Source organism: Mugil cephalus, chromosome 22 (assembly GCF_022458985.1).
Source record: "Mugil cephalus isolate CIBA_MC_2020 chromosome 22, CIBA_Mcephalus_1.1, whole genome shotgun sequence".
Taxonomy (NCBI): Eukaryota; Metazoa; Chordata; class Actinopteri; order Mugiliformes; family Mugilidae; genus Mugil; species Mugil cephalus.
Genome location: NC_061791.1, coordinates 15,302,372 through 15,325,736, shown reverse-complemented (window position 1 = coordinate 15,325,736; position 23,365 = coordinate 15,302,372). Strand labels below are relative to the sequence as shown.

The 23,365-nt window shown below is 42.8% G+C and overlaps 2 protein-coding genes across 5 annotated transcripts; both read right to left on the bottom strand.

The window, feature by feature from the left end:
• Positions 1-1,008: 1,008 nt before the first annotated feature.
• Positions 1,009-8,797, bottom strand: pfkfb3 (6-phosphofructo-2-kinase/fructose-2,6-biphosphatase 3). 4 transcript variants are annotated; one of them, XM_047575158.1, is made up of 16 exons: positions 8,552-8,797; positions 6,917-7,045; positions 6,605-6,701; positions 6,447-6,513; positions 6,280-6,354; positions 6,140-6,196; positions 5,894-6,018; positions 5,598-5,805; positions 5,321-5,467; positions 5,134-5,238; positions 4,916-5,045; positions 4,668-4,795; positions 4,291-4,479; positions 3,954-3,976; positions 3,485-3,532; positions 1,009-2,380 (listed from the first exon to the last, which is right to left on the bottom strand). In XM_047575158.1, the coding sequence occupies exons 1-16, from the start codon at positions 8,619-8,621 to the stop codon at positions 2,374-2,376; spliced, it is 1,605 nt and encodes a 534-aa protein (XP_047431114.1). In that variant the 5' UTR covers positions 8,622-8,797; the 3' UTR covers positions 1,009-2,373. The 4 variants fall into 4 exon arrangements, with proteins under 4 accessions (XP_047431114.1, XP_047431115.1, XP_047431117.1 ...); XM_047575159.1 differs by having other exon boundaries at positions 6,917-7,042; XM_047575161.1 differs by lacking the exon at positions 3,485-3,532.
• A 4,195-nt stretch (positions 8,798-12,992) lies between these two features.
• rbm17 (RNA binding motif protein 17) lies at positions 12,993-22,884 on the bottom strand. Its single transcript, XM_047575162.1, has 13 exons — positions 22,793-22,884; positions 22,242-22,382; positions 21,847-21,963; positions 21,484-21,650; positions 21,203-21,327; positions 20,804-20,854; positions 19,701-19,839; positions 19,338-19,489; positions 19,039-19,089; positions 17,239-17,315; positions 16,889-16,987; positions 16,565-16,637; positions 12,993-13,282 (listed from the first exon to the last, which is right to left on the bottom strand). The coding sequence occupies exons 2-13, from the start codon at positions 22,362-22,364 to the stop codon at positions 13,179-13,181; spliced, it is 1,278 nt and encodes a 425-aa protein (XP_047431118.1). The 5' UTR covers positions 22,365-22,382; positions 22,793-22,884; the 3' UTR covers positions 12,993-13,178.
• Positions 22,885-23,365: the final 481 nt, after the last annotated feature.

The following is a 23,365-nucleotide window of genomic DNA, read 5'->3' as shown; positions in this document are numbered from 1 at the left end:
CTTGTTTGTTTATGCTCTTTTAACAAATTCTATCAATAATAACAAGCTTCAATGTCACTAATTAGCAAGTACTTGTTTGAGGACGTTGGCACTTCATTGTTTGCAGTCCTGTTTTTGCACAGCCATGTTCAGGTATTGAGATAGATTTATACATTTGTTGTACATTGTATTACACTATGAAATAAACCCTGTGTCCACATATGAGGACCCTTCTTAGATTCTACTAATCCCAAATATCTTATTAAAAATGTGTTGCAAAAAAAAACAACTTTGGATCTCAGGAGTTTAATGCAAAACATTAGCACTGCTAATGTTATCTTCATGGTGGTGGAAAGGTTCAAGGTCGAAAGCGGCTATAAATGAATAACGAGCCATGTCCTGCTTCTTTGATATCTGACATAGATATAACGGTTAAATAGCACCTTTGTAGAGAGTATTATTTCAGAAATTCAGCCCACATACATGAGTCAGTTCTTAACAACTGTCAAAATGAAGCTTAGGATAAAGCTGACTGGAGAAGATCTGTCTACTCATGTCCTCATCTCCTCTGCTTGTCCAGTGATCTATCAGCTTCCGCTCCTCCTGCTTTAAATTCACTGCAGATGAATGTAAATCTAAACACTCTCTAAACACTTTGCTCTCACGTTTCCACATGAAGTGTTCAATCATCTCCTCCACTTGAGAGCTCTAAAGTAATTACTCATGAGTCAGTTATTATTTTCTTTTCCTACCACGGACCTTTATCATCACCATACTTCCAAGAAGGATGAACGTTTTATTATACGCTTTCATGGGAGCTTCCTGTTTGCGCTGTCACAATTAGACTGGCAGCAGCACGTGACTCCCACCGTGTGACTCATATGAATGGATGAGATAGGGCAGACAGGAGTGCCAGAACAGGCTGAGCACAGTACACAGCAGATTAGATCCATATATGGAAACACAAAAGCTGGCTGGAATATCGACGTCGGATTCGGACAGACGAAAATGAGCAAACAGCAAACACTGTATTTTCCCATTGTGAAATTTTATTGGTCCAGCAGATGCAAAAATCAACTGCACAACATCTTCATTCATTACAACAAAGGTGCCTCTCGCTCCAAGCGTCATTCAGAACTACATAAAAATAAATAAAGAATATAATAAAACAGTTTACAAAAAAAAATTTGATTTCAAGTATCTCAAGCAAACATGTTAAAAGTTTTTTTCTTTTAAATTGAGAGAGCTTCCTTCTCAACAGACATGGTGCTTTCCATTCAGACTCGACACATAAGTACAAAAAGAGTTACATACATCTTCATTAAAAGACTCCCATGAGTCATCCATCCATCCATTTCCAGTTATACCATATGTACACTAAGATTTACAAAGGTATTATTAAAAGCACGCATCGTTATAACAAAAATATAGGTGCTCACATTTGTGCGTAGCAGACAACGACAGCAGAAGGTCAACAAAAAGTTTCCCGTCAATGGAGAAAACTCTCTGAAATGATCATAATACTAAAACTAAATACAATTAAAAATAAATATTTAAAGTGTGAAACCATAAATATTAAAATGATAATTTTTTTAATTTATACATGTAGGTGAAATGTGGTGCCTCTCTTCAAAAGATTAAGTAGAAAATAGCGAGAGAAGCAGCGTTGGGCTTGCAAAACAAGCACTACAGGCACTCTATGGCGAAACGTCGCCTCCATTACCGTGAAGTAACGTGACATGAAAACACACTGTGACAAATCAACCAAACAAAAGACAAAACCTATCACCACTGTGCAAAATATCGCTTATTTTGTAGCGTGTCAGCATATAATGGAGTCAAATGAACTGCGGAGCATTTTTGAAAAACACATGAAACGCCAGTCCTTCCAAAGAAGTGCAAGAAAGTTTACGACGTAAACTAACACTTGATCCTCTTCTTATTTATCAAAGGTTGAGTTTAATCTGGGCTGAGCTAGTCTTTGGTCTTCCTAAAATTATAAACCACCGTGAATTGGTTTCACAAAGAGCCATCTGAACTGTAACAGGATGACATTTAAACGTGTGAATGTTTCCCAAAAATAGATGAATCAGTGTCAGGGAGAAAAAAAATCTGTCTAACTAGAGCAAGTGACAATTAAGAGCCTTGCTCTGATAAAACAAATACATGATCCTGTAGAGTAACTTGAGTTCTTAGATGACAAAATGATGACCCTCGACATGTTTCCGTCAGATAAACGTTGCCATTAGGAAAGTAATGCTCCAATTTCACTTTCCCTTGTGGTCTCATGTTGTTTTCAGTGATCCGGTTCCTGCACTCTTGATCCACAGGACTCATTGGTGCAGTTTCACTGGCAGGGCTGCAGGACTTCCCGGCGACCAGATGAGCTTCTCCTCAGGTTCTGCAAAAACACACACAAAAAAAAGAAGACTTTAGACACCTCCTGTATCACAGCACACCAGCTAGGCACCCATTAGTCACCAGAAGGTTGCCAACGACTCAGAGCAGCACCACTGTACAAATATCCTCTGGCTAAATGATAGCCACAAGCGGTGTGTAATCCCTAAACAAGAAGTTACATCACCTGTGTTTCCTCAGGGCCCAATTTCCTCCATGATATTTTTAGAGAATGCGAAAACTAGCGCCGAGTTCATGAGTGTGCGAACGGGCTGATGTGGCTGCACCGCGCTAATCCTCAGGTGATAATGAATGAAGCCGACAGGAACACACACGCAGCAGAGTTATTCACACTTTCCACTGCACCAGCACAACTAGCGCAGGAATGCCGTCTCCACCCACATAATGAAGGTTATTTAAACTGCAGGTTAATTTAAAATACGTGTTGTGGCCGTCTGTAGTCAAGGGTGTTTTCAAGAGACGCAGCCCGGTGAATGTAATGGGTAACAACTATTCTGTAATCAAGTGACCCGTCTGTCAATAATGTATATGTGTGTGTTACCATGCCACTTAGGCAAACATTACTTTGTTGTTGCTAAATGGGCCTGCAGGGCAGCTATTTACCAGTTTGCTTTGTAAAAAAATAACTTGTTTTTCTCTGCATCTGAATAACAGCTGAACTAAAAATATCTAGACTAAGCCAGTGGTAGCATGTTATGTTAACACATTGCTGAATTAGCTCATAAGCTACTTACGTAGTCGATAGTTTGGCTCTTGATAATATGCTAATAATTTATAAAGAATATCCAGTAGAAGCTAGCATTAGCATGTTACAATAACGCATAGCTAAATGAGCAAGTATTTTTTTTTTTTTTTTTTTAAGTTTGGCAGGGTGGATGCTAGCTTAGCATCTTAACATTACTTCTGTGATTCATACTTGATAACACTGAGTACGGTGCTAAGACTATCTATCTAGAGGAAGCTAGCTTTAGCATGTTAGGTTAGTGCCTTGTGTAGAGTTAATAGAGCCACGGCAACTTAAACGTCTACGTATGTGTAGTGGGGCTGCAGGGAGGACTAAAAAGCAAAGCTTCTACATCGTGATTACCTTTGTAACACAAGCGCAACCACCTTTAGATAGTTCAGGATGGTGCATCTTTAAGCAGCACAAGATGGACCAAAAATAAAGCAGACGCAGATAAGATCAGGACAGTCAGAATGAGTCAGAGGAGCACAGAGACGAGCAGATTGTGGAGATGACATCACACAGGAATCACTGGAATGGTAAACTGGGAAGTGGGAGTTCCCTCTGAACAAACAGGATACAGATTTTTTTCCCCCCCTTTTTCATCACTTCCGGGGACAGTCCGAAGTACCATTACCCGTGAATGAATCAGTAGAGGCCTTACTGTAATAGATGTCTCAAACATAACATGGAATTATGTGTTCATTTATAGTTATGCGGATAAAAGATGTTACTATTTTAGGTACAATATGTGCGCAAAGAGGGGAAAAAAAAAAAGATGGATGGACAAGACTGACACAGCGAGGCAGACAAACACTGAGAAAATACTTACAGGCAAACTTTGCCCAGCCAGTGCTGTAAGGTGCGGAGGTGTAGAAGGAGGTAGAGGAAAAAGGGGACGAAAAACAAGTGAGTAAACAAACATGCAGAGGCTGCCCGAAAGGAAACAGATGCAGGAAGTGCTGCTGTGTCATAACGCCCTAAATGGTGTACACAGATTTCCGTGGTGATTAAATAAATAATGGTCTGCAGTTTTCTCGGCAAACACACCGTGAATGTCTCTGATTTGACAATTTACATATGCAGAGTGTAAATACTTCCAATAAAGCTTCAAAATACATGCTGGTGGAATCCTAGGATGTACAGCTTGAGAGTTTTTGATAACCCACCTGTCCAGCCAGAGCCAGAGGGAGGTGTGAGGGGCTGCAGAGGGCCAGAGAGGCAACAGAAGGGGGCAGCTCCTGGATGGGAGCCTCGTCCAGGTCATCGATGCGTGGTTTCTTGATGTTAGACTCTGGGCTGGTCAGAGGAGTCACGCTGTTCCTCCTGATCAAAGTGCCAGGACCCCTCTTAACCTCCTGGAGGGATAACAGAGGATACAAAACTTAGTCAAGCAAACACAGCTCGGAGCTACGTGCGTAAAGATGAATAACACAGCTTAAGAAACAGTGGTGGTTAAGGCTTTTTTCAGCCTTTCCTCTGCAGTTCTATCAGCGCTGACCAATAGAGGAAGTGACAATATCTTGAGCAATCAGACAAACTTTACCTCTGGTCGGTCTCTGTGGGTGTTGACTGCCTCCACATTCAGAGAAATGGACTCCACTTTGCACCCGTAAGCCACCGGGGTGAGCTTCAGCACCGTGTGGAGGGGGCACTTCAAGTAGGTCATCTCATCTGGAGTAATAAACGGCACGAAAACAGAAATGTGAATAAACCTGCGGTCGATTTTAATACCCTAGATTATATTTAGACGTGAGCCCAAAATGTGAGGCTGGTGGGAGTTGCAGAACCCACCTGCGCTCTTATCCAGGAAGTAGGCGAGTAGGCAGCGCATGACGGCCTGGTGGCAGATAACCAAAACATTCTCCTGCCTCTCCAGCGCCATAATGACCGGTTCCACCCGCTGAACCAGATCCTGGTAGGACTGTAATTAAGAGAGCAGGGTTATAGGTTTTGAAAAGTATTTTAGCGCGGAGCGGAGGATTAAATACAGCTGTAGCATACTCATGTACCTCTCCGGCAGGGTAGCGGTAGTAGTATTTGTCTTCATCTCTCAGACAAAACTCTTCCGGGAATTTCTCCTTCACTTCGTCGTATGTCATCTCCTCGCACATGCCCTAAAAAGAGGACACAGAGTATTTAGTTTGGCAACAGCGAAGATTGTAGTGGACTAAAGGTGGGTCTCGGCGTGACACTCACAGCATCGATCTCATTGAGAGCCTTCCACTGCTCGTATGGGACCCCCAGGTGCTCGGCGGTCTGGATGCTGCGGCACAGCTGACTGGTCCAGACCTTCAGGTCCTTCAGCTTCTGCTCCTCGACAAATCGAGCCAGGGCAGCTGAAAACTACAGCAGGGAGGGAGCGGTATTCAGCACTGGACATGCATCATCATAATTCGAGATATATTGAAAATGCAAAGAGTCAACCAGCAGCTGTCGGTGTCTATTCTGTGGTCTGGTCAACAACTGTTTATACCTGTTTGCCACGTGGCGAGAGGCCAGAGTCCCCACCCAGCCGCCCCTCCAGGTTGTCCGTGCTCTCTCCGTGTCGACACAGGTAGATGGTTCGTGGCTGGACGTGGATGTTCATCAAGTAGTAGACGATCTTGCTCTGAATGTGATCCTGGATCTGGTTGACGAGAAAGCGGCGACCAACATCTATTACCTTGATGAAGGAGTGATCCCTAAAGGAAGACAAAGGCATGATGATGAGTGAACGGTCTGTGGGTTTGTTCCGGACAAGTACTGGCCAAATCTTTGCTGCTGGTTTACCTGTCGTACTGGTCGGGATCCAGAGGTTGGTAGCTGGTTTTGTAACATTCAATTCTCCTCTGGAAATCCAGCATGGCGTCCGTCTTGTTGCAGTCCCGGTAGTCCGGACAGGACACCTTCACTTCCTGCAGAGGGAACAAAACTGTCAGACGGCAAATAACACGCCTGATGCCGGAGAGTTAACGACACTTTTAGGTTGTTCGACACGGCACAAAGACGTAACATGAAGTCGTGTTTGTGACTCACCATGATGTTCGAGGCGATGACGCTGGGATCGTCACACACAGACTCGATGAAAAAGACCTGGGCAGAAAACAGGAGAATTAATGCGCTGCACCGACAATGACGTCCTTGCTTGGCTCGTCTGGTTGCGTGGCGACACGTACCTTGAAGCCATTCTCATCGCCAAACTGGAGGATCATGTCTCGTCTCTCCCTTGTCGTGTTAGTGGCGTCAAACACCTGAAATGAATATCAGACAGCTTTGTAAGACGACGTCGACCGTGAAGACAACGCTTCAGAAAAGGACGAGAGGCTTAATTGGGAAAACTCACCGCCACTTGGCCTCCCTCGTCCTTCAGGTAGGACTTGACATCCCTCAAGGCTGCTAAGGCACACTGCCTAAAGTTCAGAGAATGATGCAAATGTCATTTTTGTCACTGTTAAAAACCGTGACAATACCGCACGTACGATGTGTATGACTGGGACGTACTGTCTGATTTTCACAGCACACTCGTTGTCGGGCTTGAAGAAGTCGTAGGAGCTGTAGTTCTTGACAGCCTCCCTGCGATACTCTCCAACGTTGAAGACTGTGCACACACACAAGAGAAGGGAGAGACTAGAATGAACACGGTGTTCTTGAGTTAGAAACAAGAGCTGATGCCACCGCTTCTAAGAAAGACACTTCTAAGACACTTCCAAGACACTTCTAAGAAGAGAGAGTTCCTGATAAGTTACTGCACAAACTGTGCAAGCATTTAAATGCCTGTAGGGCCTGCGTTGGCCGCGTATGAGTGTTGTGTACCTTTGGTGGGCATGCCGATCCAGTTGAGGTAGCGGGTGAGTTTTTTGGACATGTACGTCTTGCCTCGAGCGGGCAGACCCACCATCACGATGACGGTGGGTGGGTTGACGAAGTGGGGGGCGCCAGCTGCTGCAGAGAAGGAAGGCAGAGGTGAGGGGACGGGTCACAACGGGATGAGAATTGCACTTAGTGAGGCGTTTAATTGTGGACGCGGAGCGGCCCTCCAGAAAAGAGGGACGGGAAAGAATTTCTAATATTTATATCACTGAATGATCTGAAAGATGAATACACGTGAAAAAAACTGCCACCAACCACTCCATGCAAAAACACGCTCGCAGCCAGCGTGTGGCTGCCTGCCACTTACGCCTCACTGCACATCTGACCCACTTCATGGGCCTTGAACTGCCCTGCATGTGCCGAGATGTGTTGTGTTCACTTTCCCAGAAATACGGTAACCCCACCCCTCAAGCACATGGAGACTTAATGCCACGCAGGGTTTCTCTGCAGGCTGTTTCATGTTACCCTGGCCGCGCAGCGTAGGAGTGAAGAGGAATGCAGGGCACCGATCCTACACGCAACAGGTCTTCTGTAGATGGAAATTATTTGCTGCATATCGTTGTACAGAAGCCAAATTCCCACAGCTCTTTTTTTTTTTTTTTTTTAAACTACATTCACTTCTAACATCTCCATCACTGCAGTGCATGGAGATGTTACCTATCATTCTTTGCCTCATATCTCCACGAGGACTTTCATATACACTCCCTTAAAGCGTTGATAATTTTTTTTCCCCACAACACAAGAGTCATGTTGCAGAAAAAAAAAACAACAGATCAAACTCTGTGACGATGTTGGGATGTGGTTGAACCTCACTGATCCTATCAGACCTCTTCTCCTCCACTTCACTGCTGTCATAGAAAACCGTAAAAAAGGAATTGATACAGTGATAAAGGTGTCGGTTTCCATCAGACATTGATCAATAAACATTGAGCTGCATTATAAAACGAGCAAATGCAGACGTGGCTGGTTAGTTCATTTGTGTTACTACTCATAACGCTCCTTAAATATTTATCGACCAAATCTTTTATATTTCTGTTTAGATTCTAAATGCCTGAGTTCCGTGTTTTTCTAAACACCAATGCGTCACTAGTTATCTGTTTGGTGTAGTCTGTTTGAAGCTCACAACTCAGGCGGAACAGAAACGCACCACGAACGAGCTTTACGCACATGGGGAAATACGGTAACCCTGGCAACAGGAGCCTCGTGCTGCGGTTGTCAATTTGGACCACCAATCAAGGAGTCGTTCGTTTTAAGATCGGTGTAGTGGAGCAGGTGCATTTACACTCTAATAGGCTCCATCACCACAACCACTGTAATATTATAACTATTCGATACCACGGAGGGAACACGGTACCACGCTACTGATACTGCAGTTAATGGCAGTGACCTGCTGATACCATGGTACCAAAGACACGCATGTCGTCAGCAATTAAAGATAAAACGAGCTGTTTAATAAGTAGCACTCTCAATAATGGTGTAGAAATAATACTTAAAATTACAAATGGCTGGGTCGTTTCTGTAGCGAGACGCACACAATAAAGCTAGAAGAACATAATTACAAGCATTTTAAGGTCTTACCTCGTCGCTTGTCATCCTTGGTGGGAACCCAGATCTTTTGGATCCTGTTCTGGGTGAGCTCTCTGGGCATTCCTTAAGGACCGTGGAACCGCACAGTACACGGGAACCGAGGGTCTTAGATCCCGAAAAGGCTTGAACACAAACAGAGCCGATGGCTAGCTGAGCCGGAGTTTCGCTTGCTCGGATGCTGCTCGGTGTATCAGCAGAGCCCGTTGAGCCGGTCTAATCTGCCGGTCTGCGGCGCACATCCGCTATTTAACCCCGCCCGCCCGGCCGGGAAGCAACGTGACAGCGGTGACGAAAGGCGCGCTCACGCGCAAACACGTACACACGCGCGGACATTTTATATACATATACACATACACACACAGAGGCACGCAGGCTGCCACGGCGCCACCCCGTGGTCCGTATTGTTCACAAGGTTATCTTTTTTATCATTGTACAGTTGATTTTTCCCCCCGAATAATTGTTCTTAAACATGAGTTTTTATTAACATTTAAATCCGTCACTTTATATCAGCAGCTCCATATTTTTTTTGTTTGTTTTTTTTTGGTCATAAAACATTTTAGGCTATATGAAGCGGTTCTTTGTCTTTTTCTAGTAGAGTTAATAGATGTACTACTATTTTTTATTCAGGATAATTATAGTATACGTATATATTTTTATTTTTTGTTTATTTTATTTGTTCTTAATGCTATATCGTGACTTGTTGCGATAGTCGAATTCAGTGTATGAAAACAATATGGACGAATTCCCTTAAGTCTGACATATAATTCCGCTTTAAACGGTTTTAAAACGCCGCCCGCTGCCAACGCAGTCTCATATTCAAACCTGGAGTAAACGTGCAGAGCCTCACATCAGCTCGCTCAGCTTCCTCATTATGGGCAGTACCTTTGAGTCATAAATGGATGATACCATGTGTGTAACCTCTGATTGGCATAAACCTTTAAAAAAAAAAAAAAAAAAACACTGTTTCATCTCTCCTCTGAAGACATTTGAAGGGGAATGCAAATACACTCCTTTTTAAAAGAAAGTTCTGAGATCCTGAGAAACTTAGCGTGCAGGGTTTTTTTGATTCACAGCCAAGGGGGCTGGAAGAAGTTTTATAATCTCCTGTATAATGAAAAAAAGAAAGAAAGAAAAAAAGGACCCAAAGGTGTTATAACATCATTTTCTTGAACGCACCTTCCCTCAGCATCCAGGATACCTAATACTGACTAAATATAACAGCTGGCGTCCCGTTTGGTTTGCAGTTACAGCCTGAACCGTATAACACCAGGCTGAGAGATGAAGACACAAACATGCAAACACACACACACACACACACCATCCGACCCATTACACTGCAATGTGTGTCAGTCTTTAAAAGCTTTCTGACAGTCTGTGACGCTCATACCGAGTTTAGCACGGCAATTTATTTTTGTTTTAGGCGACCTGTGACATCTTTCCCAAAAGTGTCTGCATTTTATTGCATAAAAAAAAAATTTATTCTTCAAATGACTTGCTTCAGACATGCAAACTGAGCCTTAATGTCCAATGAAAAGACTTTCTTATTCACACTGACAGGCACATTTTTGTAGACAACCTGAACAAAGCTGGCAGACAAAATCTGTAAAGTTCTAGTATTTGCACCGAATAACCTCTTAAATATTAAAACATAACCACTTTTTTTTTTTGTGCAATTAAGGTAAAGGGGCTCTGAGTAAGGTCTGATTGTGAACTTTGTCACAGTGTGTGTTCAGGTGGAGAAACTGCAGTTGTGAAACCCAGCCAACACTTCGGTTTCGAAAAGAGACCAAGAAAGATAAAGTTTATTTCTACACAGAAAAAAACTGTTTCTGGATTTTTATAGGATAAGATTACGTCCTTCCCTGAATTTACTCAATACACTGAAAGACGGAATAAAGAACAAAAAAGGGTGGTGATTCAATAAAACTGAAGTGTCCCGGCTTCATTCTCTCACGTACTCCATAAAGTTGGGAGAGTGACAGCATTGTGGAACAAATTTCCATGAAAAACAAATTAATAAAAAATAGACATTAAACCACAACCAAGTTTTTTGATTGTAATGAAATTCACCTCGAGTGACGTCTTCTTTCCAAAAACAAAAGGCTCATTGGTTTTTAATTGAAATTTCAATTGAAACACAAGGAGATTAGGGGAAAAATGTCATAAGGCATAACATACTCCTCTGTGCACTGCCACATAAAAAAATAATAATAAATCTTTTTCCATGGAATTGGAAAGGGAACTAGTTTTTGAGATTACTAAGAATTTTGCAAGAAGAAGGGAGGAACTGATTTATTTCTTAGAAGCTGGTGTGGAGCAGACTTACAACGAGACACATTTTAGCTGTGTTTCTCTGGTGGAAAATTATGATTTTTCATTTGTTACTTTGTCGATGTGGGACTAGAAGCTCAGGTAAGGAGCTGTGGTAGCACCAAGCTTTGATTTATTGGCAATTGGCAGTTCGACTTTATAGCTGTTGCATCATTTGGTTTGGCAGATGCACACAGCTGTGGATCATGAGGCATCCAACACCATATTTGGTGCATACACCCATCAGCCACAAGCCCAAGTCTTTTAAAACCGAAGACTTGGACGACATCTTCACGAAACCCAACAAGCCCACATGCCCTTATTCCTCACTATAAGTTGTCCATGAGAGAGTTTGGTCCATACTGACATGAGAGCATCCGGGTGAAAGTATTTATTAAAAGAATCCTATGCGTACTGCGTGGGTACAAAGCCGGTGTCATACTACTTAGAAAAATGATTATGATAAAAACGATTATGACAAAAGGCGATTTAAGCAAGAACTTTTTCCATGCTTTTTTCACCCTTTTTCGTCAAGCCAAGTCATCATCATTATCTTGACAAATTCATTTGAAAGGGAGTAAAATTTTCATCACTGGATGCTGGCCTATAGTAGGTCAGAGCCTTACTTGGAAGGTTGGCATTTCTTCTAAAAGGTTTTTTTTTTACGAGACCTGTTACGAAGATATCTGGGCCAATGCCAGTTTTGGTCATAAAGGACATGATCATAAAAAAAAAATGTTGAAGACGTGAGTGGAAAATGTTCTACTGGCTCAATACGTTAAAGAGAGACAATTGTAGTCCAGTTTTTGTAGTGCGGGTGATTTATTCCTTTTGGTAGGGACTGCTGTGTTTACCCGGGTAGCCCCTCAGCAATATTACTACAGCTAACGGTAGTTTTGTTATTGAAGAACAAGCCAATTACTTCTTTACATTTGATGCAGCCGATCAGCTGATCAGGATCCTGGACTTTGTCCTCCAGAACAATTAGAAGCACCGAGCGACCGGCGAGTATTTTCATTTTCTATTCTAGTTCCTTCCAGGGATTAAAAGTAGTTCACTCTATCGATAAAATAAATAAAGAAGCTTATTCAACACCATAAATAGGCAGCACATCCTCCTGGTTGAGGGTCACTTACGGTACTGGCTGACACATTATTCACACAATGATTAAATTAACCAGTGACCACAGTCCAGACCCAACAGTCAAACTAGTTTAAATTTCACTTAGTGGGTTAAAAAACAGTGCGAACCCAGTTACGCATCACAGGAAAAAAGGTGTAATGTTGTCCTCTCTGTGATGTGTTTTGCCCCCCCTCGAGGTCAAACTGCTGTCCCATGCAAACAGAAACTGTGACCCTCGTCCACTTTAAGCTCCCCGCACCGTGACCCCACCCCCGACCTTGTCTCAAGTCGCACTCGCTGGTATTTAGGTCAAGGCTTAATGGGCTGCCTGATAGCCAGTCACTCCTCCGTGCACGTCCGGGACACGGCCTCACCACCGGCCTTACGCCTGGGTCATAAACAAACACGGACCACACACACACACACACACACACACACACACACACACACCTACCAATCCTGCATGTACACCTGACTGCATGCAGCTTGTGTAAAATATTCATTTCCGAGAAACTCAAAATCTGCTCGTACCCCCTCAGCCTCTGCCCTTTCGCCCCTGGAACTCTGCAGCAGATGAAAGAACTATGTCTTGGAAATGGGTCTCTCTTCTCTTCTCTGTTTCTCTATCCAACCTGTTTTCTCGATCTGAATTAAACCTGCTCCGGTGGGACCCCTCCTGACGTATTTCGCCGGAACCTCCAGGGCCCTTCAGGCGCACTTACGTAAGGTTTGAATGAGGCTGGGGCTGCGATCAGCGTCCCAGTCCCCTTCCCATAATCCAGCCTGGCTAAGTTAAGAGTATCACACCTTGGGGATGTGTTAACATTACAGAGGAAACGGCATTATAGAATTCAGGCTTCTTGGATATTAGGAGCTGTTCCACCACATGATTATTTCTGGAGAAAGACGATTCCGAAAACAGTAGCGTGACCGAGTAGCATGACAAATACTGACTTGTGTTGACTCCATATACGGCTAAGAAAGAAAAGAGTAAACCAGATATGTTTTATACCCTTTATTTTGTCTAGACAAAAAGGTATTTTATCACAGGAAAAAAATTGACAATCTACAAGATGGACTTGTCATCAATAAACACAGACATTGCTCTTCAGGAAACGTAAAAAAAAAAAGGTTTATGTACAACTGGGGAGTTGATGTGCGCGTTCCTTCAGCTTCCCTGGAGACGTCAAACCTGCTCGCCGAGGTTCAACACCCGAAACTTGTCTAGGTTGTAGAAGCAGGCTTTGACGACTCGTCCGCCGAAATAGCGTCCGTTCAGATCCACCACAGCTGTAGAGGAGCGAGACGGTTAAGGTCAGACTTTACCCGAGAGCACAGAAAAAAATCTATACTAGACTAGACTGGTAGTGTCGTGTAAAGACACAATGTCTGCTTTCAGATACTCGGACAGTCTGGTTTTAAAATGTTGTATTTCTTATACTGGGGCTTTCCTACATATCCCAGAATATCTTACTACATTGAAGTGACGTCACTACATCCTGTATGTCTCTACACCGTATGCTGTTACACAATGTTGGACCATATCAAAGCCGGAGAGGCTACCAACATCTGAAAGTAATGTCCCATCATTTATCCAAAGGAAGTACATGCAGTAAATACACCAAACAGTTAGGATTGTTTTAACATGTTTTATGGTTGATCCAGTCCCTGTGACCTCCAAAGACAATTTTCTTTCTCTTTCTTCAAACGATTTAATTGTGTAGAACTAGCCGTCGGGAAAAACAGCTGAATCACGGTGACGGCGTGCTGGCGGCTAAAAAGAAAAACAGGTCTGCTCCGGCTCTAACGCTCGACCCATTCTGGGAGGAATATGACATGAGAGTCTGACGCCTGTTTATGTCTGAACTTAAATGATGTTCTGTAGCTGGACCACCAAGGATCGTTGGTGCAAAAAGCACAACTCAGATATTCATTCTGTCCTCTTCAGAAGTATTAACCTCCAGTGATGGACCTTGTGTTGTCCCTGTATCCCAATCCACTAAAAAGGTCCAATCCATTTTGCTTGGAAGACGTTCAAGATCACCTCAGTCATCACGCTGTTATTCAGTACACAATACAGTATCCTACCTCTGGGTGTACAAAACAGTGTTGTGCTGACTAGATTGTGTATGACCAAAACTAAAAGGTTATTTATACAATCTAATCTTTTTAAATAATAGCTACGGTTATTTTTGGATTTCACAACCATGGTAGCAACTATTAAATGTATAAAGCCACGATGTCCAGTGGTGGTTCTAGGCTCGGTGGGCCCAGCCAAAGAGGTAGGTACCACCCCCCTAGTTCAAACTAGGGAAACCTACCATAGGGTTGAGAAAACAGTCAGGCATAACATTATGACCACCTTCCTAACATGGTGCTGGTTTCCCTTGTGCCTCCAAACTGACTCATCAGAGAATGGACATGGGTCTTCTGAGGGTGTCCTGTCGTGTCTGGTAACAGAATGTTGTTAGCTGGGGTCTTTGGGTTCTATGGGTTGAGGGGAGTGGCCTCGGGGGAGCAGACTTGCTTCAGTGCTTCCCACAGATACTTGATCAGTTTGGTATTTACTGAATTTGGAAGCCAGGTCAACACCTTGTGCTGTTTTTTGTGCTCGAGGTGGGTGGTACGTGTCATGAATGCCAGGTCCAAAAGTTTCTCAGCAGAACATTGGATCCTTGTGATAATGTCAATGTTATTTACTTCTCCTGTCAGTGGTCATAATGTTATGCAAGCGCAAATGAAGGACTGCGGTGTGTCATGAATGTACTGTAGGGCTTTCATGGATTTAAGGGGTTTATCATTGTCAATGCAAAATGTGCCTAAAACTTTTAGTAAGCTGTCTTTTCTTACGGGGCCCCAAACCATTGCATGGTTTTGTCCTGATGCTGTGTTCCTGACAATGTCGCTTAAAAAAAAGTTATGAAGGTCAGTTTGTGTCTGACTCCAAACAATTTGAGAGGTCACCCACATGGACCTGAAAGTCATGAATGTGGAAATTTATTTTTTCAGCACTAGAGGTTCCTCTTGGTGGAAACATAGACTGTATACAAACACAGACAGCGTATCTCCACTTCCTTGCATTGGCTAAACTGTTGCCATTCCTGCGGGTACAGGCAGCGCCATCTTGCGACTTCGGATTATGCAATGTGTTTTTTACTTACTTTTTTTCATTTGATGTCTATTTTAGTGTTTCAGCCCAAGTCCCATCCACTAACATGGAAGATGCGGCGATTATGACCTATACTACAGCCAGACACTAGAGGGCGCTCTACTTTCTTTGGCTTTACTTTTGAGGAGCTGATCCGCCATCCATCTTACTGTCTCACATCTATACTGTCTATGGGTGGCAACATCACCTGTTGCACTGCATTGCGGAATACTTATACCAGTGTAGTACCCACTGCTTTCTTGCATGCCGTAATATTTTCCTAATAATAAAATCACTATCTAGTGTGTTTTCCATACTAAGGTTTCGGACATATTAAAATGTTTGAAGAAGCTACTTGTGGCGAAACATCCTCAAGAAGTTCAGTGGTCTTATTTAAACGCCTTTTGGACTACCTGCATGACTGAAATCTTCACAGAGACGCATTAAAATCTTCAGTAGAACAGCAAAAGGCATGCTGAGCTAGTATTTTAAAAAAAATGAAGTTTAATGGTAACTCAACCCGTTTTTACTGACATTAGAACAAGCTTATATGAAGCAAAAACACCAATGCTACATGAATAACCTGGCAGCGTTAGCTAAATGACAGCTGACTTGGTAAATGGCATTTAAAGACATTTCATCATGAGACTTGATGACGCACATGAATCAAAATTTCATGCTGCTCTACCCGGTTTAAGCGAGTCTCGTGTTTATAGCTGCCCCGTTGGACACGAGATAAAATGATCGTCTTGGACCCGTTAGTAGGTGAAGAGGCATTCTGATCTCTTAATAAAACGAGCAATCAAATGTTTCATCACCATCCACAGACACTATAAAACAACGTCTTATAACAGAGCACTGTTCTTTGAACGTCTGTCCTGCTTTCTGGGAGCTGTGATATAAGCGCGGTTCCGCCGGTGCCGCAGAGACGCGGCTGGGTTGCTGGGCCGCACATGATGTAACACCGCTGGGAGCGGAGTCTCACCTGGTTTCTGATCTGGGCCAACCCATTAAGAATGGGACACGCTCTCACCCACACTTTCACCCACACTATTAGAGCAGTTATACAACTACAGAGAGAGAAGTACGCAATTACATAAGTAATAGCAAATTGATGTCGCCTCATTAAAAGGCTGCAGGTACAGTAACGCAGCTAAAATGGGCGGGTAAATGTTCAAACACGCTGTATATGAGCTGAATGACGCTTATCAAGGTCAGTTAATGAAGGTACAAGATGAGCTTCGTGGAGATCCTGTGATATCTGACCCAATTTCAGGCAGCATGACAGGGTGCAGGTGTAAAGTGCAAAGTTCAAACGACTTGCGATCCTTATCTCTTCGGTTGGATTCAGGCTTATGAGAATAAAACGAAAGTATAAGTAGCGATCTGGAGACGTGCCCGTAAGACAACACGTGAATACTGACCTTTGATGGCTGACTCCACTCTTTCAAACTCCAGAAATATCCTGACAGCTTCATCATCTGGCACATCTGCAATCTGAGAGAGGAACATGTCTTTGAGAGGCAGACACAGCACAATGGCATTAAAGAACTACCAGCAAAGATGCACGACCAGGTCGACACGATGAACTGGCTGCAGCAAGTGCCAACAGTGAAGGAATGACTACAACTAAGCGACCGCCTGGCACCGATACCGGCTGATCGACGGCTTGGTGCATCATGGACATTTGCCTTAGTAAAGTGAAGATCGATAAAGACAAACAAAGTAACTCCATTCACTCCTCTCACCTCAAAAATGACACATTTCACCACTTTGCCGTATTTCTCGCACTCTTCTTTCGTCTCTCCCTCCAAGTCTTCGTCCACCTCTCCTCTGCCAACCATGTTCTACAAAACAGACAGGGACATTAGACTTACCACTGTATCGGACAATAATGACACTCAATAATCATTTTGTAATATCACTATACTGCGACATCTTCCTTTGCCTCCACATTCTCACTACTGACTGATTTCTGTCTTGTACCATTAAACATGTCACTTATGCTCTATTTTTGTGTGTAATATTTTGGGGGTGAAAGGTCAAGGACTCGCTCGGCGTTATTCTGCAATGCACACACAAGGACACACACACATACCCTGAGGAGAACCACTTTGGTCGGGTTTTTGAGGATCTCCGTGAGCGGGTTCGCCTCAGACTTCTTGGAGGGGTCCACTGATTGGATGGGAACAGATGCAAAAGTCACGTGAGCGTTCTCAAGCTGCAGGTGCGTTGGGTGAAGCAACGGAGGCAGCGCAACAATGAGCTGAATGGTATATTGTTCAAGACAAGGAGCTTGGTTCAACACAGGTGATAAAAGGAACAATTCAGCCGTTGTTTTTGTGCTGAGCTTACGTGATGTCTGCTCTTTCTGTCACCAACTGGGCCGTTTTTGTCATATCTGAAAGAAGTGCTTTTGTTGTGTTGTACAAGCTGAGAAATCTGACTCCACGTAGGTCACTCAAGTGCAATGATACGGTTAGTTCGCCTGGTAAACGACCAAGCAGCAGAGGCGTTGCTCACTCGAATACACATTACTTATCACATGTCAAGCAAACGGGCCCCGCTTAAATATATCTGCTAATTCTTTTAGTTTTACCTCAGGGTGCCTGGTCTGGACTAGGTGGGTGCTACATGTCTAAGTAACATATACGTGAACGAATGCCAGGTCCAAAAGTTTCTCAGCAGAACACTGAATTGTGACAACATGGTCAATGTTATGCATTTCTCCTGTCAACGGTTTTAATGTTGTGGCTGATTGGTGTATACCATTAGCCTTATACCATAATTCCTTAAGTAATCTTTTGACTTACTGTTCCATTATCAATAAAATAACCAATGTGCTTGCTAAAAAGTTTTGGCTGTTTGTTGTTTGTCTTTTCTCATTTTCCAAAAAACATTCAAATATGACTTAGGCACTCGGTTAACAATGTATAAGTTGTATATGGCGTTTGAAGAGTGATATATGTTCATTCTTACATTACATTCTTCATTCTGTATAGCATGCCGTACTTACAGTTATCAACTAAAACATGTTCCTCTGTAAGAAGTAGTGCTAGTCTAACTCTGACATCTAGTGGTCAAAAGTAAACACTACATCCAGTAAACTGAGGAAAACAATAATAAGAATGTTTACACAGAAATGATTTTGCTAATAATCAGCTTATTAGTTCAGTCAGAAGAGAAATGTAACCACTTTGAACTGACTGCCTTGTCTAACCTGACTGGGTGAAATTTCAAGATTCAAGATGGCGGTGCATAGCTTTGGTAACTTGTTGAACGGCAACAAACATCGCGGCTAATACGGAAGTCAACACTTGATCGGAAACAATAGATTATTGTTTCACATGTTGGCTTCATGTGAGACAAACAAAACATAAGAAGTTAAGCTCAAATAGTTTCATTTTCTGGCATGTTCTGCAATTGATATTTTTATTTTTGATCTCATTTTAGTCTTATCTTCTTATTGTTTTTATCGCTTTTATTGTACTTTTACTCATTTACGTTTTTTAATTGCTGTATGACCCCTTGTAAAGCACTTCGGTTCACCTGTGGGTTGTTGTAAAGTGTTATATAGATAAAGTACGTTTAAAGTACATGTAAAGTCTTAGCATCGGTGGAAACTATCACGTTGAAATGACAACGTGACCGACGATATTTAGCATTGTTAGAGGGAAATACGCATCATTTCATCTGTAGCATATGCGAGCATACAAATGTGAACATTACATTAACAGTCAGGGCCACTTGTAGACAGCCTGGTCATATTTTATATGGCCAACAGAAACGTCCTCGGAGTGTGAACTCTAATCTTTATGCCATGGAGATATGCGTGTTGTGGATTTCCCTTGACTTCATTAAAAGTGAGAAATGAGAGAATATGTGAGTGGGGGCCAACCTGCTGAGCTTCCACCTGGAGTCTCGCCAACAGCTGACTGGCTGGACCCTGCTGCTCAGACACATAGAGAAACACAAACCCAAACACACATAATTAAACACTTTCCCACAGTCGGTGTAAAAACAAGAAACCGGTGATAACTGAGAGCATAGAGCAAAAATACAAAGGATACAACAATGACAACTGACAGATAAATGATCTAAAAGGCACACTATGTGAATGGAAAAACATGAAAGTAGAGACGGTGTCAAAGAGCAGAACACTGGCTGAAAAAACAAAACACAACAAAAACCATTTACGTTTTTCTGCTGCGTCGCCAATAATAATCTTTCCGCCTCTCTTGCTGGTCTTCTCCACTGACAGGGCCGTGCTCAGGCCTTGCTCGTGCTTCCCCAGGCCCTGGCCTTCTTTGAAGCCATACTTCTGCATAATCTTATGGGCCACCGTACCTCTGTGGAAAAACACAAAAAAAAGCTCTGGGTTTAGACCACTTATGTGTGTTGAATTCAAACATCCTTTGAATTAGAGAAATGAATTATCAATATTCATTTAGATAAGGCTTTTAGTCTTATCCTAACTAACACTAATGCAGAATGTTATGTAAATTGACTGTGCATTATGTATGTTTGCTCACTGAGTCCGTATATGCGAGTACCACTCACCCCATGTTGGCCAGGAAGGAGCTGGTCGGTCCGGGAGGAGAACGTGGCCTGTCTGAGTCCTCATACATGGGTGGAGGGATGGCAGCCTTGGAGCCTCTGGCAGGACGGCCTTCATCCTCATAGGAATATGGAACGGAGCCTAAACACACACACAAAACATGACCGCTGCAGTGCTGACATGTTCCACTGAACTTAAGACCATGAAAACCTATTCCAGGTGAATTTTCCTGAAGTTTAACTTCAGTCGCTCATTGCTTCATACATTCTGTTGTTTAAAGGTTTACTAATGCTGAGTCAGAGGCTCTGCTTGGACACTTCTTGGATGCTTCATAGGTTGTATTTTATTCTTCTGATTTCGTAGAACCAAGGTTACATCCATAACTCCTGTTTTTTCCACCATAGACTGAGCCATACTGATCCTAGTAGCTTTGAACTGCTTTGCCTTTGTTGTTATGGTTGCTCCACTCATTACCTCATTACTCATTAACAGTGGCTGCTACAATGTTTCACCACTATTAGTGCACCGGCTAGACATAGGAATGACACAACATACTAGTTTAACAGACTTACCTGATCAGTTTAATCAGGTATCATTTTTTTCTTTTCTTTTTTTTTTTTTGAAAAATGTGTCTGAAAGACTGGCAGCATGATGCCAGTAGCTCTGTGATTTTCACCTTTTTGGATTATTCTTAGGTCTGAGTGAGGTCTTTGCCACTAAAATGGATGGACTGTATGCGCTTGATGGAACCCAGAACAGAAGTGCTTTGGAGACCTGGTTCATACGGACCGCAGTGCGTCTGTGCTACAGGCTTCGGGACTGTAAGGACGGATGGAGACACGTCCTGGATGTTGGAGGTTACATCCGTCCCTCAGCGGACAGGGAGACACCATGCAACACTATCCACGCCAAGCAACCGACCAAAGAACTGGATCATCTTGGAGACTGTTTTGCCAACTACTCTACATTTGTTCATAATGCTAATTCTGTTTCTTTTATGTGCAACTAAGCTACTGTGACCGAGTAATCTCCCTCTTGGATCATTAAAGTTTATATATATACACAGTATATAGCTTAAAGGTGAGCCCTGCTGGATAGGACTTACCATCTCTGTCAACAAGCGATGAAGGAGGGGCGATGGCGGCTCCACCCATACCTGGGACAGAAAGAGAATATTAGATGGGGAATTACAGACTTGTGTTACTAGTTCAATGCTTTTCAAACATTTTTGGTTGCGCCCCACGCCAGTAACCCCGGATCTCCACGGGATGCATCCTGCAGCGCAGTCATGGCTCCACAGCAGATCGTGGCAATTCAAGTCAATGTGTTTCCTACTGCGTGTTTCAGAAACCGCCAAATATAGTTGGCTGTTCTATTTTTCCAGCTTGATGCTTGGAAACCGCGTCAATACGAGCAGATCAAACCTTTTTTGACCGTGTACTAGTTAGTCAGGGCAAAAATGTCCCAGTTACATTCTCTCTCATTTATTATTCTAAGTACTCACTCCGTTTCCTCCTTTCTTTCTCATAATCCTCCTCCTCATCCGAGTCTTCCTCCGCTGCCGGAAAACGAGAGAAACCACTCGGAGCTCCGCTCGGCGCTCCGCTGTCATGCCGGTCTTTCCTTTTTCTGCAACATGACAAGGATTTAGTCCAGGGTTTATTTACTTTCTTACAAATTACTGTTACATCAAACATAAAAAATCTGTTTCATAAATATACAATGTCCTTGTATGCTAGTCATTATCCTCTAGCTACTAGAGCATAGTAACAAGCACAACAATACTTTTCTCTCTCTTCAATCTCCTTCTGCCGCTCCTGCTCCCTCTGTCGCTGCCGTTCCTCCCTGTGACGCTTCACCACCTTCTCGTAGTCGTTGGGGAACATGGGGTCATATTCATCTGCCAATGGGATCAACACGTCACCGGAGGAGAAACCACTGGGAACTGCATCCTGTAGCAAAAAAAAAATAACAAGGGAGGCAAGAGATGTTAGTTTTTAAGCTGCTCCATCACAACCCCACAAACTGCGCTCTGTGATGTTACATACATTATGTGCCAACATACTGCATGTGAAAATCAAACCCAAAAACACAATCACATGATGAACATGTAAAACGTGGACTGCATTAAACCTGAGTGAGACAGACCTTGAGTCCAATGGCGGAATGTGGAGTGGTGTCTATGATCTGCCGGTCGTCACTGGAACTCCCTCTCTTTAGATCAATGACAGGAGCCAAGACGGTGGTTTGCTTCATCCGCTGGGTCTACATAAACACAAACAAAATCACTGGTTTAGAGTCTTCCCTTGGTGTGTTAGTACTCAAGCAGCACCCATGCATAATGTGACCATCAAAGATCATCATCATCATCATCATCATCATCATCACACATCTTTGCTATGAACCCATCAGCATGGAACAGTATTTGTATATCTTTAAACACAATGAGTGACAATGATGAGTATTTTGTCCTCCGCACTTTTCTACACATTCACACGCGTACTCTTTTAAATCTATACGTTGTAATACTTTCATCTGCCTACCTTGGCCTGAGTCAGAGCCGCCTTCTTCACCTTCAGCTGGGACTGCAGCAGCTTGAAGTTCTTGGACCAGCCCTCGGTCTTCGTGTCGCTGGCACCCACACCGAGGTCATCGTACAGCGACATTGCCGCCGGTCAGCACTTCTGTCCGGTTCAGACACGACATGAGACATGTTTACTTTTTAATTCACCTAAACCGGCTTCTTAGAGCATCAGTAGCACCATATCGTTTTACAGCACTTGTACAAATGTCTGAAAACAAAAAGACTGAAACCACTAATTACAAAGGTGCTTCACGCTTTGCAAATCAATCGTTTGTCGGCGATATTCAAGTCAACGGTGGAAAGCTGTCCAACTATTAACGTTAGCTAACTAGCTAAAGCTAATGTTGCCACTGAACTGTGAATCTCAGAAACACATGGTGCTACAACACCCATTTAATTTATTCATGCAGAGGCTCGGCCCATCTGTGTAACAAATCACTGGAAGTTAACTGAACGTAAATAGGGTATAAAATGAGATAAAATGAACAGATTAACAGCATATTCGTGTACCTCCTGAAAGCAGTGGCACGGCAACAGAAATCCAAGCGCGACACTCCACATCGCTTGACGACACTTTACGCCCCATGCTCGCGGGTTGCGACACCTAGCGCTCGGAAGACTTAAAACTTAAGACTTTTTTAAGTTTTAAAATAAACTATATATAAATTAACTAATAATATGAATAAATAACGGGTTCGTGTATTTCATACATGTAGTGTCAAAGAAAATAAATAAATGACGGTAAACATATAAATAAATATATATATAAATGATAAAGTAACAACAACAAAATTAAACGGGAGGCGCTCTATCCCATACAAGAAAGTCAAGAAGAATGGCATTCTTGGATACAATTAACTTTAAGACTCTACAAAAAGAGAGAAAAAAATAAATAAAAGGAAAAATGTTTTTACGATTTTCATTTGCGTAAAAGGCTTTCGACAAGTATTACTAAGTTGTGGAGAAACATAATCCAAGCAAAAAAGGATAAATGTCACATATCATATTTAGTACGTGACTGATTTATTACCTGGTTTAATTTACAGAACTACAAATATGGTAGGAGAGAGAGGGCGGGTCGCA